The following is a 14,726-nucleotide window of genomic DNA, read 5'->3' on the forward strand; positions in this document are numbered from 1 at the left end:
CCTTGCTCAGTGGACAGAACAGATCTGCTTGTATCGAACAGTTGCACTGTCAAATGCATCATCGTAGCTTGGAAATCCAACAGCTGTGATGTGTGCAGAACCATACTACTACTGTAAGCGTACATCATCTTTTTTGGAGTAAAGAGGTCGGGAAAAAGGGTTGCAGACCATTTATGATACGAACAATCGAATCAAAGCTGCCATGTGAGCCTGCAAACGCTTCACCACTGTTTGCTTCTGGAACAGAACAGCAGCAGCAGCAGTAGCCCCCCGCTTCACGCAGACGAAGCGAAGCAGCTGTCAACGCAACGGGGAAGGCCGTCCCATCCGTCAACATTAACGGCCGTGATGTGTCCTGCGACGTGGCCATGGCAGGGCTTCGGCCTGCTCGTCGTCGTCCAGCGCGTGTTGCTGAGCTACACGACGAGCACTACAGGGCATTAAGGACAGCGTCTCGTCGCTGCGCGTGTCGGCGGTACCACACACGTAAAAGATGCTCTGGAATAATACCTACGTCGAACTTCGGTGTGCGTACGACCCGGGGCCCACGGGATTCGGATCTGGTGCAGGAAGTTGGTGCAAAATGTTTTGTAGAATTCTAGTGGAAACACCCATCGTGCCCCGATGCGTTGGGACTTATGGCACGTGCGAGGGGGACCCACCTGCAGGGCCATGATGCCACCCAACCAAAGGATAGGTCACGTTCGGGCAACCGAGACGCGAGTGGGAAAGACAACCGTATGCGTGACGTATCCCGAGCGCCATACACCATCATCGTACCCGAGTCGGGTGGGCACGGATTGGGCCCCACGGGAGCCGCCCGCGTCCTGACCACTCATGATCCAGTCTCCGGTGGGACCCGCGACCGTGAAGGGTCCCCTTCCCTGACCAATGCGTCGAGGAAGCCCATCTAGCCAGCAACTCCACGGCGGAGACGTCTGTCTCTCTCTCTCTCTCTCTCTCTCTCTCAGACGGGGGAAGCAATGCCGCAAAAGTTCGTGCAGAGGCAGTGAGACGGAAATGGAGGGGGAGGCGTACGTCTTCATGGACGCAGTACTCTCCTCCTTCCACGACCAGTCTTCCGCGCAGTCCTCACGGTTGGAGCTTTGGATGCAGAACTCTTCTTCGTCCATGGCTCTGTGAACAGACGCATCCTCGAAGCACCATCAGCCTAATCATTACGCCGCCCCTCGATGATCTCGGCATCCCTCCTGCTGCTGCCGGCCTCAAAAGCCGCGCTGTTCGCCGGCCGCGGCCGCAGCAGGCGCAGGAACGCGCAGCACGACGACGCGCACCCCGCTGGGGCTGCGTTCAATTACGAAAATGCCACTGTACTTTCGTTTACGTAAGACACTTTGAATTACGAGAGTGCCACCGGGCCATGCATCTACAGTGGTGTGATCCCGAAAACGACCCTGTGGGTCCGTATAATTACGAAAGCGCCTATCGGTGAACTAGATGACGTCATTAATCGTCCGCCTCTCGCTTTCTCTCTGTCTATCCATCTCTGTGATCGGGGATGGAGTGTGATGCGATTTGGTTGCAGGATTGCCGTGATTTCGTTGGTTTTCGATGGAGAGCTGGAGAAAGATAAGATCTTTGCATCGAATCGTCGAAGAGGCGTGAGAGGACGGTGCAATGTCATCGCGCAAAACGTGTTGAGATCGCCAGTTGGAGGAGCCAGAGGGGTTGCTGTGCTATTTTCTGGTGAGCGACGAAGGGTGCCATTTTTCGTTCACTGTTGAGGCGAGCAAAGGCGCCGTTTTTGTGAGGGTAAATTTGGTGACGACGGAGGCCGTCAGATCGCCGTACGACGAGTTCTCTCGCCAATTCGGAACCCTAGCAGACGCTGAAGGAAGTCGAGTCAATCAAGCAACTTCAGCATTTCATGTAATCGGCCTCGCCTTGCTACTTCAATTTTTACGAAGGTGCTGATTCGTATGCCATTTTTTTGTGATATCGTTGGATTTATCTCTCTCTGAATTGATAATTCTTGAACATTGTCTTGTTTTTGAGAAACAAGAGAATGAGGTCCATTTCCTACTCATCTGCTGGCCTTTTATGTTCATGTCAAACCTCTTTGTTAGCCAAATTTTTGGTCTGAACTCTCTGCAAGATTTGAAGGCAAGCTTATGGGGTTGATCAGCAGAACCACTGTGTACAACCTGAAGTCAGTAAATATGAACCAAAGCTTGCTCTAGATGGAGGTAAGAATGGGATGGATCTTCTTCTTCATCTGTGAAGGTTCTGCTTCTGCAATTAACCGTGACAGTTCCTCTGCATTTGAGGCAATGGATTCAGAGCTTGCTTGCTCTGAATCCACAACATTCTATGTTTCCTTTAGTGATGAAAGTCATTCCAAGATCAAAGAGAGAAGCATTCTGGAATTCCAAAGGATTTACTCTGTGATTACTTTCCCTGGCTGGCAATGATAGACTGATGCATACTTCTTTCTTGATAATTCATTATATCTGTGTGCTTCTGCGTCATCATCATGGACCAGTGTCAGATTAATGCATCTTTCTGGTAATTTTGTGAAGAATTTGCTTCCTTATCTTACTGTTTCATCTCATTTAAAGCAATTCTATGTTCAATCTCATGTTTGGAACTATTTGAAGTTCCAAACTTCTCACCCAAATGTTTCGTCTTTCTTCAGGCTCTTTCATGGTCAACATTGGAGCTGCTGCCTTTTAATGGGGATGGAAGGTGACAACTAGGCCTTTTCTTCCTCTTATTTTGCTCATTCATGTTATATCTCCAAATCTTAATTAAATCTAGTAAAATATTTTAAGTATATTTAAAAGAATTTTTGATTCCTTAGTTCATGTAAAGCAATCTAAGTTTTCTGTTCATAGATTGAGATTAAGTTGACTTGTGGCAGAGAAACGTGGGCGGAGGGGCTAAAGAGGGTTCCAAGGGCAAACCGACAACATTCGAGAAACGTGTGCGCAAAAATAGCGTGATTACGATTCTACTCTTTTGAGGGGAATGCTTTTTAGCCGTCGATGCAGAGATCGGACGGCTGTACTGGTCTGAGTGTGAACAACCTTTCTGTAAATATGGTGTAAATTGGTCTGATGGGCATTACGAGTGAGGATGTTCTCGTAAATGCATCACTCCAAGGGGAGGGGCGGGGTGGGGGGGAACCAAACATAGCTACTGGAGCGGCGGCTGCGGTACCTGCTCGCCCCTTCCTCGTCCCGAAGGGCGCTCTCTTTCTCTCTCTCTACCGTGCGCGAACCCTATAAGAGGAGGAGGAAACCTATAGATCTAGCGACCATGGCGCACGCTTTAGGAGCTCTGGTACGTGATCTCTTCCGTCTTCTCCTCTCATCATTCGGTTCTCGGCCTCGATCTCGTGCAAATTCTTGATCTTTTTGTCGTTTTCTTTAAATTTTCGGTTGTTTCTTCGTGTACGGATACGATATGGAGATTTATGGTTTGTCTGTTCGTCAGGCATCCGTCTCTCCGTCAGTCGCAGCGGACGCGTCGCTGAGGAAGGCCGGATTCAAGGTGACAATTCGAGGAGATTATATGTTTCTTTTCTAGCTGCCTTTTGTTCTCTGATTGCCTATTCACCATCAAAATAGTGTTTGTAGTGCGGATGAGCACCAGCCATTTGTTATTTTGGAACCCGGATTGCTAGTCTATGCCATTTGCTTGTTTAGAACGTCTCAGTAGGTAGGATCACTAGACACGGACAACATAAGGGGTGGTGAACTTGAGTCTGTCAGTTGCTCGATCTGTTCATGTGACTTAAAATAGATTGTGATGTGAGAACTTGTCACCAAGCTGGAGCCTTTCTGTGGTTTAAGTCCTTATTGAGAAAAACCAGCAATTTTCTAGATCGTCATGGTTGTTAAAAATTGTCACCTCAGTTTTATAAGACTTCAATTACATGTTGATACTTTGTTGTACCATCTTATCATTCGTTTCATTCATTCTAAATTGTGGCACTCAATTGAAAGCTAGAAGAAATTGTTATACGGGGACAGGCAAAACCAACTTGTGTCACTAAATTGTCGCATGCATTTTATTAATTGTTATATACAACCCAATTTTTAGTATCTTTGTAATGCTTTTGGTGAATTGTAAAAATTGTGTCGAGGACCATTGAATTAGTACCAAATGGCTAGTGCACTTCAAATTAAGCTGGAATTGAAGACATTGAATGGCTCAGAATGAGTCCACAAATAATGGCAAAAAGTTGGGTTTGTTTGTGAAACATGATCTTTACATATTCCATATGCTAATGCTCAGAATTTTTGTTTAACAAGATAAGACAAATAAATACCCACTTTATATATTTATTTTTTTACAATCTAAAGGCTGGAGTTGAATGACATTTTCAGCTTGTGTTTGTTTTTCTACCCCGAAGAAAGTAGGATTTGCATTTTGCAAGAAGTTCACAAGTGTACGGTAATTTCCTGAATGAAACACAAAACAAAAAGAAAAGTTGAAAGTTGTTCTTTCTCTTCTTTGGTCTCTTTTTATTTGAAGTTCTTTCTGATATGCAGAAGGGCTTAAGTCAATTTGTTACAGTGGCATTAAACTTACATTGAAGAATATACTTAACATTAAACTACTTTCATGGACGGAAATTTTGGAGGATGACTTGAGCTTTTTGATGTGCAAGAGGGATGGTTAGTCTTGTGCCTTAGTCTTTTTTGCTCTATTGATTAGACTATCTATCCATGCACATTCTGATGCAAGTCGGTGCTATTGCTGATGTTGCCTTTTCTCTTTAAGAAATATTTTGTCAACTGCCATTACCTTAAATAGTTCATTGGTCTTATGGACCTTCAGAATCTCAGTTATATTTTTTCCATCCTAATCTTCAGATCAATTATGCTGTATTTTGTAGACATCCTTGATTGTTTACTTCTTCTTCCTTTTCGTTTTGGAGATACACTTTTTATGTTGTCAATTTTACATGGAACTTTGCTGTAAAATGTATAAATACAGAATTTATGGTATATGCTCCTTAAACTTTATGTGGCATTATACTAAGCATGCGGCTTTCGTATAATTTTGTTTTTACAGTAACACTGGCTTGTTTTGTTCTATCAGATTAACAATAATCTTAGCTACGACAACAAGTTATGGATTCCCTTGTCATCTGTGAATTTGAAAAGCAGATTTTCATCAACAAAGTACCAGTGCAAGGTGGTATCTATGTCTGTCCAACAAACTGTCCAAAGTAAAATTCCAGTTCAGCCTTTGGAACTCGAGAATGCCAAAGAACCCCCTCTTAATTTGTACAAGCCCAAGGAACCCTATACTGCAACAATTGTCTCAGTTGAGAGGCTCGTGGGCCCAAATGCCCCTGGTGAGACATGCCATATTGTAATTGATCATGGAGGCAATGTGCCTTACTGGGAAGGGCAAAGTTATGGTGTTATTCCTCCTGTAAGTGCTATTCTTGATGCTCAAAATTCATGAAACGGTATATAAAGAATAAGGCTTATAAATTTAGAAAATTTTCTGCTGTTTTTTAGACATATCCAAATTCAAGTTCTAATTTAGTATGTTCTTTGTTCCTACATTTTCCTCCTGACTATGGTGGTAATTTCCAATTGGCTTTTTCCCCCTGCCATTGATTTTGCTTATATAGTCATGTTCTTGTCCATTTTCTCATTTCTTTGGTCTATTTCTATCCTTTGAATCTTGATATTCAATTGCAACCTTGCTACTCCTTTCTATATGTTAATCTGTTAATTAATTTATTACGATTCCATGAGTTATGTATGAATGAATTTTAGGTTCTTAATGCCTGTAAAGTATGAGATGCAGCCAATGGGGTCGTTGAATAAGAAAATTTTGGTTATTTCCAACAGAAAAATTTAGAATGCAAGGAAACTTCATTTTATAAATATCTACAGTTCACCATTTGCTGTTCACTTCTATTAATTGAATTGAAGCATTAGCCACTTTGTGTTAAAGACATATACGTTCTTCAATTTGTTCAATATATATCTGCAGGGTGAGAACCCAAAGAAACCTGGGAATCCCCACAATGTCCGTCTCTACTCTATTGCATCGACTAGGTATGGGGATTCATTTGATGGCAAGACAGCTAGTCTATGTGTCCGTCGTGCTGTTTATTATGATGCTGAGACTGGGAAGGAGGACCCATCAAAGAACGGTGTCTGCAGCAATTTTCTCTGTGACTCGAAGCCAGGAGACAAGATTCTGCTCACAGGTATCTTTGCTCAGCTGTAATCTCATGAAAGTGAACAGTTATGTATTACAAACTTCTGATGTTTTGAACCTATTCCCCTTCCTCAAGAAGGTTAAAAATTGTAAATTATACAACTAGCAGTTTTTGACTCTCCTATGATCAGTTATATTCCCCATCCTCGCTTTTGGTAACATCTGTGGTTCTCTATTAACGAATCTTATCATGTTAAACTAATAGCATCATTATTGATATGCACTTAATTGGATCCTGTAGCTTCTTGCCTGTGGGTTCTGCAACAGCAGACTTGTGGTGCCTTGTACTATTGACTAAGGGTTGTTCTTTTGTTAGAAAAGTATCTAACCTTACTGCTTGCTTAATACAATTTTACATTCAATCGCAGGACCCTCGGGAAAAATCATGCTGCTACCAGAGGAGGATCCAAATGCCACTCACATCATGATTGCAACAGGGACTGGGGTTGCTCCTTTCCGTGGATACCTTCGCCGCATGTTCATGGAAGCTGTACCCACTTACAAATTTGGTGGCCTTGCATGGCTCTTCTTGGGGGTTGCAAACTCTGACAGCCTTCTCTATGATGATGAATTTACCGGCTACCTCAAGGACTATCCGGATAACTTTAGGTGCTTGGATCATCCTTTATATTCTCGTCATCTTGAATTACTCAAGTCCTATTTTTGGCTTAACCAGAAGTCCCTGAAATTGTTAGGTATGAAAAGGCCCTTAGCAGAGAGCAGAAGAACAAGAATGGGGGAAAGATGTATGTCCAGGACAAGATCGAGGAGTATAGTGATGAAATCTTCAAGCTTTTAGATGGAGGTGCCCACATCTACTTTTGTGGTTTGAAAGGGATGATGCCTGGAATTCAAGATACGCTGAAGAGAGTTGCTGAGGAGAGAGGAGAGAGTTGGGACACCAAGCTCTCTCAGCTGAAGAAGAACAAGCAATGGCATGTTGAGGTTTACTAGGTAAAAAAATGGCAAGCTTAAATCAGATTAGCCTTCGGGAAGATGTAATACATGAAATCACATCTTCTTGTCATGTGATTTTATTCTCAATAGCAGAGTCCATTGTTGTGGTCCATTCACAGTGGAAGAACATCCATTCATCTCTGTGAAGCTACTTTCAACTTTTGTTGAGTCAATAATTTATAAGAGAAGCAGTTTCTCTTGGATGTGGCACAGACTTCTCTCTATGACATGTTCTTCTCTCATAATTTTCTGCAAGCTGTCTGGATTAGCATTTAGTGTTTAAGGTAATCAAACAGTGTTCTGATGGTGCTCACCAAGATCAAATTTTATGAATTGTTGTAAATTTCGATCATTGAAGAGTATGCAGCAGGTGTTTGATACTCGAATCTTTGTGTTGTCAATGTTCGATTTATAATCTAGGAATATGATCAAAATAATCCATGTAAATTTCACATATATTCATTTAAATTCATATCCATGTAAACAAATGTGATCATAGGATTTAATACAGTGTAATTGTTTGTCTTATCCTAATTGGGCATCGTAGGCCATTATTGGATCGGGTGTGTATCCTTTTAAATCCGATAACCAATCCTAATTGACTGCATGCATTTATCGGATTCAGAGTTAGATCCTACGTGGATCCGACCCGACACCATCACCAATCGGTATTTGTATCGTTAGCGGGACCAAAAGAGAGGGAAAATTTGCATAAAGGCCCCTTTACTTTTATAAACTAGAAACGAAAAACCCTAATAGATATATCTCTTCCTCCCCACCCCTCCCTCTCTCTCCTCGCGAGGCGTCCGTTAACCCTTCTCGATTTCGTTTGCTGCTGCTCCTTTCTCTTCTCCAAACCCTACTCTACGGCCAAATTTCTCTTATATTTCCCGCCAAAATCGAAGTTTGAGGGAGGGGAGAGGGAGGAGAAGGAAGGGATGGCGAAGGACGAGGAGGAGTTCCGGGGGGAGATGGAGGAGCGGCTCGTCAACGAGGAGTACAAGATATGGAAGAAGAATACCCCTTTCCTGTACGACCTGGTGATCACCCACGCCCTCGAATGGCCCTCCCTCACCGTGCAGTGGCTCCCTGACCGTGACGAGCCGGCCGGGAAGGACTACTCTGTGCAGAAGATGATCCTCGGCACCCACACCTCCGACAACGAGCCCAACTACCTCATGCTCGCCCAGGTCCAGCTCCCCCTCGAGGATGCCGAGTACGACGCCCGCCAGTACGACGAGGAGCACGGCGAGATCGGCGGCTTCGGCTGCGCCGGCGGCAAGGTGGCTTCAGATCGATTGCCCCTTCTCTCCTCGCTTAACACTCAACCACTTCTTTTATCTAGTGATGATTAGGTTGACGGAGAAAAAAAAAAATCTTATTTTTTTCGTTGGTTTATTAACAAGACGAAAAATTTCTTTCCTCTTCCATTTGCTATCTTTAACAAAATTCTGCTTTAGTGTGATTTTAGGTTATTGCTATGTTTTTTCTTTTCTTTTTCCAAGACTTGGTTTTGGTTTCTAGGTTTGTAGCGGTTACGGGCTTCTAAATGTTGGTTGTCTCATCCATTTTCTCTTTGGCTTATTATCTTGTAGCGGAACCCGTTTGAAAAATTGGTAAAAACATGTTTTTGAGTATGCCATGAGTTTCACAGTATTTCTTCATATTGTTTCTTCTTTGAGTAACTGCCTAGAAGAGATATCTTACGGTGTGCGTCTTCTTTTGGCAGTAACATGACTGATAAAATGTGACTGTGAGATCAGTAAACCGACATACAGTTGTTTATTCCATGCAGATTTTTAAGAAATAAAAATTCAAGATTTAATGGGCTACCTGACACCTTGCTACGGTAGGATCCCTTCTTGATGCGTGAGAGTGGCTTTAATTATATTAACACACACGCATTGTTTGTGACTGCTTCCAGGTGCAAATAGTTCAGCAAATTAATCATGATGGAGAGGTCAACCGAGCTCGCTATATGCCTCAAAATCCTTTCATAATTGCGACAAAGACAGTTAGTGCCGAGGTTTATGTTTTTGACTATAGTAAGCATCCATCAAAGCCCCCATTAGATGGTGCATGCAACCCTGATTTGAAGCTGAGGGGTCACAACTCTGAAGGATATGGTTTATCCTGGAGCCAGTTTAAGCAAGGACATCTGTTGAGTGGTTCTGATGATGCTCAAATTTGTCTGTGGGACATTAATTCCACTCCTAAAAATAAGGCCCTTGATGCTCTTCAGACTTTTAAGGTGAGAATCTTGGGGTTTTATGTGCTTATTTATTTATTTACTGCTATTCTTGCTTTCTCTATGTTTAATTTCATTTTCTTCTGTTTTGTCTTCTTACTCTTGCTTCCCTTTTGATTATTTTGCATATGAACAAAGTTATTGGATGCCAGATGAGCTAGGGAATTTGACTGTGGACTAAATAGCTTGGATGGCTTTAAAAAGAGTTCAGGGACAACATTAGACACATTTTATATGAGTGCTTCTTAAGCATGTTTTGCTGTCATTTATTATTTGCTTATTAGATTAGCTATGTAGCAGCCCCAAATAGTTGGAACTTAATGGCTTATTGTTGTTGTTAGCTTATCTATGCTTTTGAGATTGCTTCCTATGCCAAAGCTTATCATATTCCCTTATTAGAAATTGCCCTGGTATATGGAAATTTTTGTGGCATTGCTCCTTGTTTGCATGAGATCATAGTAATGTAGGTCTATTCCTACACCAACTAGTCTACTAGGTTTTCTTTTGCTACAATCTGAATTGGTCTGAGAATCAAGGTCAATGTAGCTATAACTGAGTGTTAAACCTCATCTTAGAATCTTTTCACTTCTGTATATAGCAGTACCTCATTCAGGTTGACATAGTTTGAAGGATGATGATGTAGTTGGTAAACGAAGCAAGATTGTGGAAGCGATAACTACCAAAATAAGTGTGGAGTTGCAAACAGTAATGTAATTTTTGAGGAAAAAGTTGCATCTCTCTGCTGAAAGGATTGACGCTTTCCTTTCTCAGAATATGCTAATTTCAGGCTGTGCACTGTTTCAATTGATCAGTGTTAAATTTCTTGGCTTGTATGGAAACTAGTGAATCATGAGATTTCTTCTGCTAACAGTGAAAGTGGCTCTTTCAAATTTGGGTTTATGCTGCGAACATCAAAACAGTCCTTTACACCTGCTTTCGTAGGACACTGGTAGATTTTTTTTATTGGGCTACCCCTCTCCTTGCCCAATTTCTTAGCAATCAGAGGGACTACATTTGAGTTATTTTCCATCATTACTTATTTGGCTTGAGGGTCTTTGTGATGACCTACACCAGTGGGTGCTTACTGCTGAACTTACCATATGCCCTGTATTTTAGGTACATGATGGTGTTGTTGAGGACGTTGCTTGGCATTTGAGGCATGAATACTATTTTGGTTCAGTTGGTGATGATCATTATCTGCTCCTTTGGGATCTCCGAGTGCCAAATAACAAGCCAGTCAAGTCTGTTGTCGCTCATCAAGGTGAGGTGAGTATCTTGATTTATAAGGCTGCAGTTTGTTTTCTTCTGATAAAAATACCAAAGTTCTATCTAATTTCTTGCCGGCAAAATGGTTCAGTTGGTTATCTTCTCATTTTGATACTACATTCTGGTATCTAGCATTGAGCTTTCACATGTTTAATCAACAAAAAAAATAGTTATCCTTTCAAATAAAGTTATCCCAATTGTATCTGTAAAATTGTGTAAAATATTGTATCTGCAAAATAGTTCACTTGGTTATATGCTCAATTTGATACTTCATTCTAGTATCTAGCATTAACCCTTCACTTGTTTAATCTACAAAGAAACTAGTTATTCTTTCAAATAAACATCTGTGACATCACATCAAATGTTCCCCTAAATAAACATCTAAACATGCAAGTATCGTTCCACTTTCAACATGCTGGTGAAGTTATAGAATCAAGGATTTTAAGTTCTCCAGCACGTTTAGTGTCAGCCGGCAATTGACATGGTAATCTGTTTCAGCAAATGCTATCTGATGCTGTGCATATGGTAGTTCCAGCAGCATTAACTTGAAAGAAGGGAGAGGGAGGAAGGGGGAAGAGAGGAGGGAGGGAGGTAGAGAATAAAAAAATAAAAAATCAACCTCAAGTTTTAGTGATCGGTGAGTGATCTCTCCACAATGAACATCACCTGGCCAGGTATCCTCAAGGGGATCAAGAATAATAGGATCACCATTGTCGTTCCTGGTAAGAGCCTCTTTTTATATTTGGGAAACATGTTTTATTCAAGAGAGTTAAACCTGAGTATCAATGAAAAAGTTGTCTTTTTCTATTTCCTTGCATAATACTTGAATCCACATTCTAAAATGATTCTTGAATCAGCATTCTGGTGTGATACATTTTGTGGATGAAGTTTAATCTTATATAATAGTGTGTTTGGCTGTAAGTGATAGTCTGAAAACTTGCTTTGTTGAAGTTGCATTCTGAGAACTGCAAGTGAAAAATTCAGAAACTGTTGTGTGGGTGGAAGAAAGTTCGTAAGGTGGAAGTGCACTTACACTCGTGTTTGTTTGGCAGTAAGAAATAGTTTTTAAATAAAGAATATTCTTTGTTCACTTATGAGTGCACAGGGATTGTCTTTGGAGGTTCTCAGAAGTTCAAAAGGCCTCTTTTCTGACTTTAGCACTTTCTTAGAACCAAGCACAATGAACGTTACCATTTCCCACGCTTCCTCAATCCTGAGCTTATCTGGAACTGAGCACACCATAGTTTGGTAGGTTTAAGTTGCCTACGGTCTTTTCCTTTAACATCATTTTCGGGAGTATCTGCACTGATATTGGAGTACAAAGAAAATCTTACATGCAAACACTCCAGATCTTCCTTGTGGCTGGAATATATGGAGATTATCATTTTTGTAGTAAGATTTTGTTAGTTGTGTTTTGGTGCATTGTGAATGAGTTTCAGTATATACTTAGGCTGGTGACTGCAAATTTTATGTCTGTGTCAATGTTGCGTGCAAAAAACAGCAACTTACCGGAATCTTTTCTCTTCTTTACAAAGTAGAAAATTCTAAATAGTTCAGCTCCTGCTCTCCCTTCCCATGGTGTATTTTTTGGTTGTTTCTTCTGCAACCTAAAACTGACCTCCTCACCTGGACTGTAGGAAGGTGAGGCAGGAATAGGGTGAAAGCGTGTTGCAGATAATATCCATCTAAATCCATTTTGATTTCTGTTGGAGCCGGTTGCGGTTAAATAAATGATTTCCTTACGTCCGTTTTTTTTTTTTGTTGAAATCTTCAAGATATGTGGTTTAGTTAACCAGATTTCTAGTATGCAAATATGTCTCAAAATGTTAAATTTACTTATTTTTGACATCCAGTTATTTGATCTTAGCATTGAAAATTTTCATTCATCTTTTACTTCGTTTTCCATGTTTGATTTTAAAGTCTTCCTTTCCAAGATGTCTGTAGTATGTAGACTTTTATTTGTTGGTCATGATGCTAAAATTTGTCTCCACAATAAGATTTGTAGACTAGGATTTATGCTTTGTTTTAGTTATGAACATTACATAGTTGATTACGAGATGATTTGGCAATCAGAAGCCTGTAAGAGAGCTGATTAGGCTGAAAATTGAGATTATATTACTCAAAGTAGGGGATTGTCCGAGTTCTCAGTAATGTTATCTGATTTATGCCCCGCGGATGCACTTAATTTGCTCTTGAAGACAAATGATGTACATCTCCACATTTTAAGTTGTACCTGAGTGAACAAGAAATGTACTAGGTGAGCAACCATTTAATGCCAGACATATGAAGATCTTGTTGTTTTAAACAAATGAATACAAAGATGACTACAACTTCTTGGCTGTGCTCCCTTTAATATGCACATATAGACAGACCAACAATTTCTAGGAGGTTGACAAGAAAGATGCACAAATTATCATTCAAGTTCATATTTTTTGAAGTAATCTTCATCTTTTGATGGTAGAACCAATATGCTTGTTGATCTTTCTTTTATTTTTAATCCTTCCTATAAAATACATTCACTTTATAAGTATCTAAAATCCAAATGAAGTTGCAGAAATAATCACTTAAATATTTTGCTCAGCATATTCACAAACTTGATTAAAACAAGCTTTAGGTACATTAACTGGTGAAGGTCCATGGCACTTGTTTTGTAGAGTTAAAAAGATTGCTGTTTTCTCTGGGTAAATTCATACTTTGCCAAATTGCAAACATGGGTGAGGCATTCGATATCCAAAAAATATGTAAGTCTCACTCCTAGGAAAAGTAAGCATCACAGTCACTTGTTACTTGTCAAAGGTCAATTGTTTTCTTTTTCACAGTTATCTAATTAGGTGAACTTGCTAGGCATAAAAAAGTGTGGACTGACTTCTGGTGCATAATTCTTTATAGGTAAACTGCTTGGCATTCAATCCCTTCAATGAGTGGGTCGTGGCAACAGGCTCCACTGATAAAACCGTTAAATTATTTGACCTTCGGAAACTTGAAAATGCTTTACATACATTGGACTGCCACAAGTAAGCAAATCTTTACAGTGTATCATTTCTTAAACCGATTGTTTTACTCTATTTTTTTCTTATATTTTTATTACTATTGAAATTGTTGTATACACTGTTGTGCTGACTAGAGAGGAGGTTTTCCAAGTTGGTTGGAATCCAAAAAATGAGACAATTCTAGCATCTTGCTGTCTTGGTAGGAGGCTCATGGTGTGGGACCTTAGCAGGTAATCTGTGCTATTGTGGCGGAAATATCCTTTCATATTTTGTAGAACGTTAACTACCCTCGACAACTCTTGCGATGTGTGTTCTGCTTGCACCTAAACAGGATCGACGAGGAACAGACCCCGGAGGATGCAGAGGATGGCCCGCCCGAGCTGCTGTTTATTCACGGCGGCCACACTAGCAAGATATCTGATTTCTCCTGGAATTCCTGTGAGGATTGGGTCATTGCCAGTGTTGCCGAGGATAACATCCTTCAAATATGGCAGATGGCGGAAAACATATACCATGACGAAGATGATTTGCCCGGCGACGAACCCCCGAAAGCCTCTTAGATTGCGAATTCTCCATTCGAAAGCACAAAACATGCCAAAAATCTAGGATAAACAAAACATTAGGATAATATGGTCTGTCTCCTATATGTAGCTGCAGTGGCTGTGTGATTCCTTTGTTTCTGCTGCTAATCCCTGCTTGTGCGTCAGTCATTAGATCTTTGTGTGGTATCAGCTGGCCTCGGTCAATGACTTTGTTTTGTTCTCTTGATAGCTTATATGCTAATTTATCTTTTTATCATTCTATTCAGGCAAAATATGTGTTCCCTCAGTTTGTTTGAAGAAAGGGGTCCCACTTTTGTGGGCCCGACATCTGTGAGCCAACGGGAGCAGGCCCTTGCGTGAATGGTGCCTCGGCCGAGACACAGGAATCGCACCACGGAAGGGTACCTTCCTAACGTTACCCGCTTGTTCCCTTACCGGGTCGACGCACGCCTCTGTTTCGGCGGGTCCTACTCGGATGGGGCTCAGATAAAGGTCCGACGGGATGAGGTG

At 41.2% G+C, this 14,726-nt stretch overlaps 2 protein-coding genes across 2 annotated transcripts; both read left to right on the plus strand.

Moving 5' to 3' along the window:
• Positions 1–3,118: 3,118 nt before the first annotated feature.
• On the plus strand, positions 3,119–7,373 carry LOC135636976 (ferredoxin--NADP reductase, embryo isozyme, chloroplastic-like). The gene is made up of 6 exons (XM_065149240.1): positions 3,119–3,303; positions 3,457–3,513; positions 5,071–5,409; positions 5,983–6,202; positions 6,582–6,822; positions 6,909–7,373. The coding sequence occupies exons 1-6, from the start codon at positions 3,280–3,282 to the stop codon at positions 7,165–7,167; spliced, it is 1,140 nt and encodes a 379-aa protein (XP_065005312.1). The 5' UTR covers positions 3,119–3,279; the 3' UTR covers positions 7,168–7,373.
• Positions 7,374–7,923: 550 nt separating this feature from the next.
• On the plus strand, positions 7,924–14,472 carry LOC135636245 (WD-40 repeat-containing protein MSI1). Its single transcript, XM_065147882.1, has 6 exons — positions 7,924–8,453; positions 9,095–9,421; positions 10,535–10,684; positions 13,574–13,698; positions 13,809–13,904; positions 14,006–14,472. Exons 1-6 carry the CDS (start codon positions 8,109–8,111, stop codon positions 14,232–14,234), a joined length of 1,272 nt encoding a protein of 423 aa, XP_065003954.1. The 5' UTR covers positions 7,924–8,108; the 3' UTR covers positions 14,235–14,472.
• The last annotated feature ends 254 nt before the right edge of the window (positions 14,473–14,726 follow it).

The sequence above is a fragment of the Musa acuminata genome, chromosome BXJ3-4 (assembly GCF_036884655.1).
Source record: "Musa acuminata AAA Group cultivar baxijiao chromosome BXJ3-4, Cavendish_Baxijiao_AAA, whole genome shotgun sequence".
Classification (NCBI taxonomy): domain Eukaryota; kingdom Viridiplantae; phylum Streptophyta; class Magnoliopsida; order Zingiberales; family Musaceae; genus Musa; species Musa acuminata.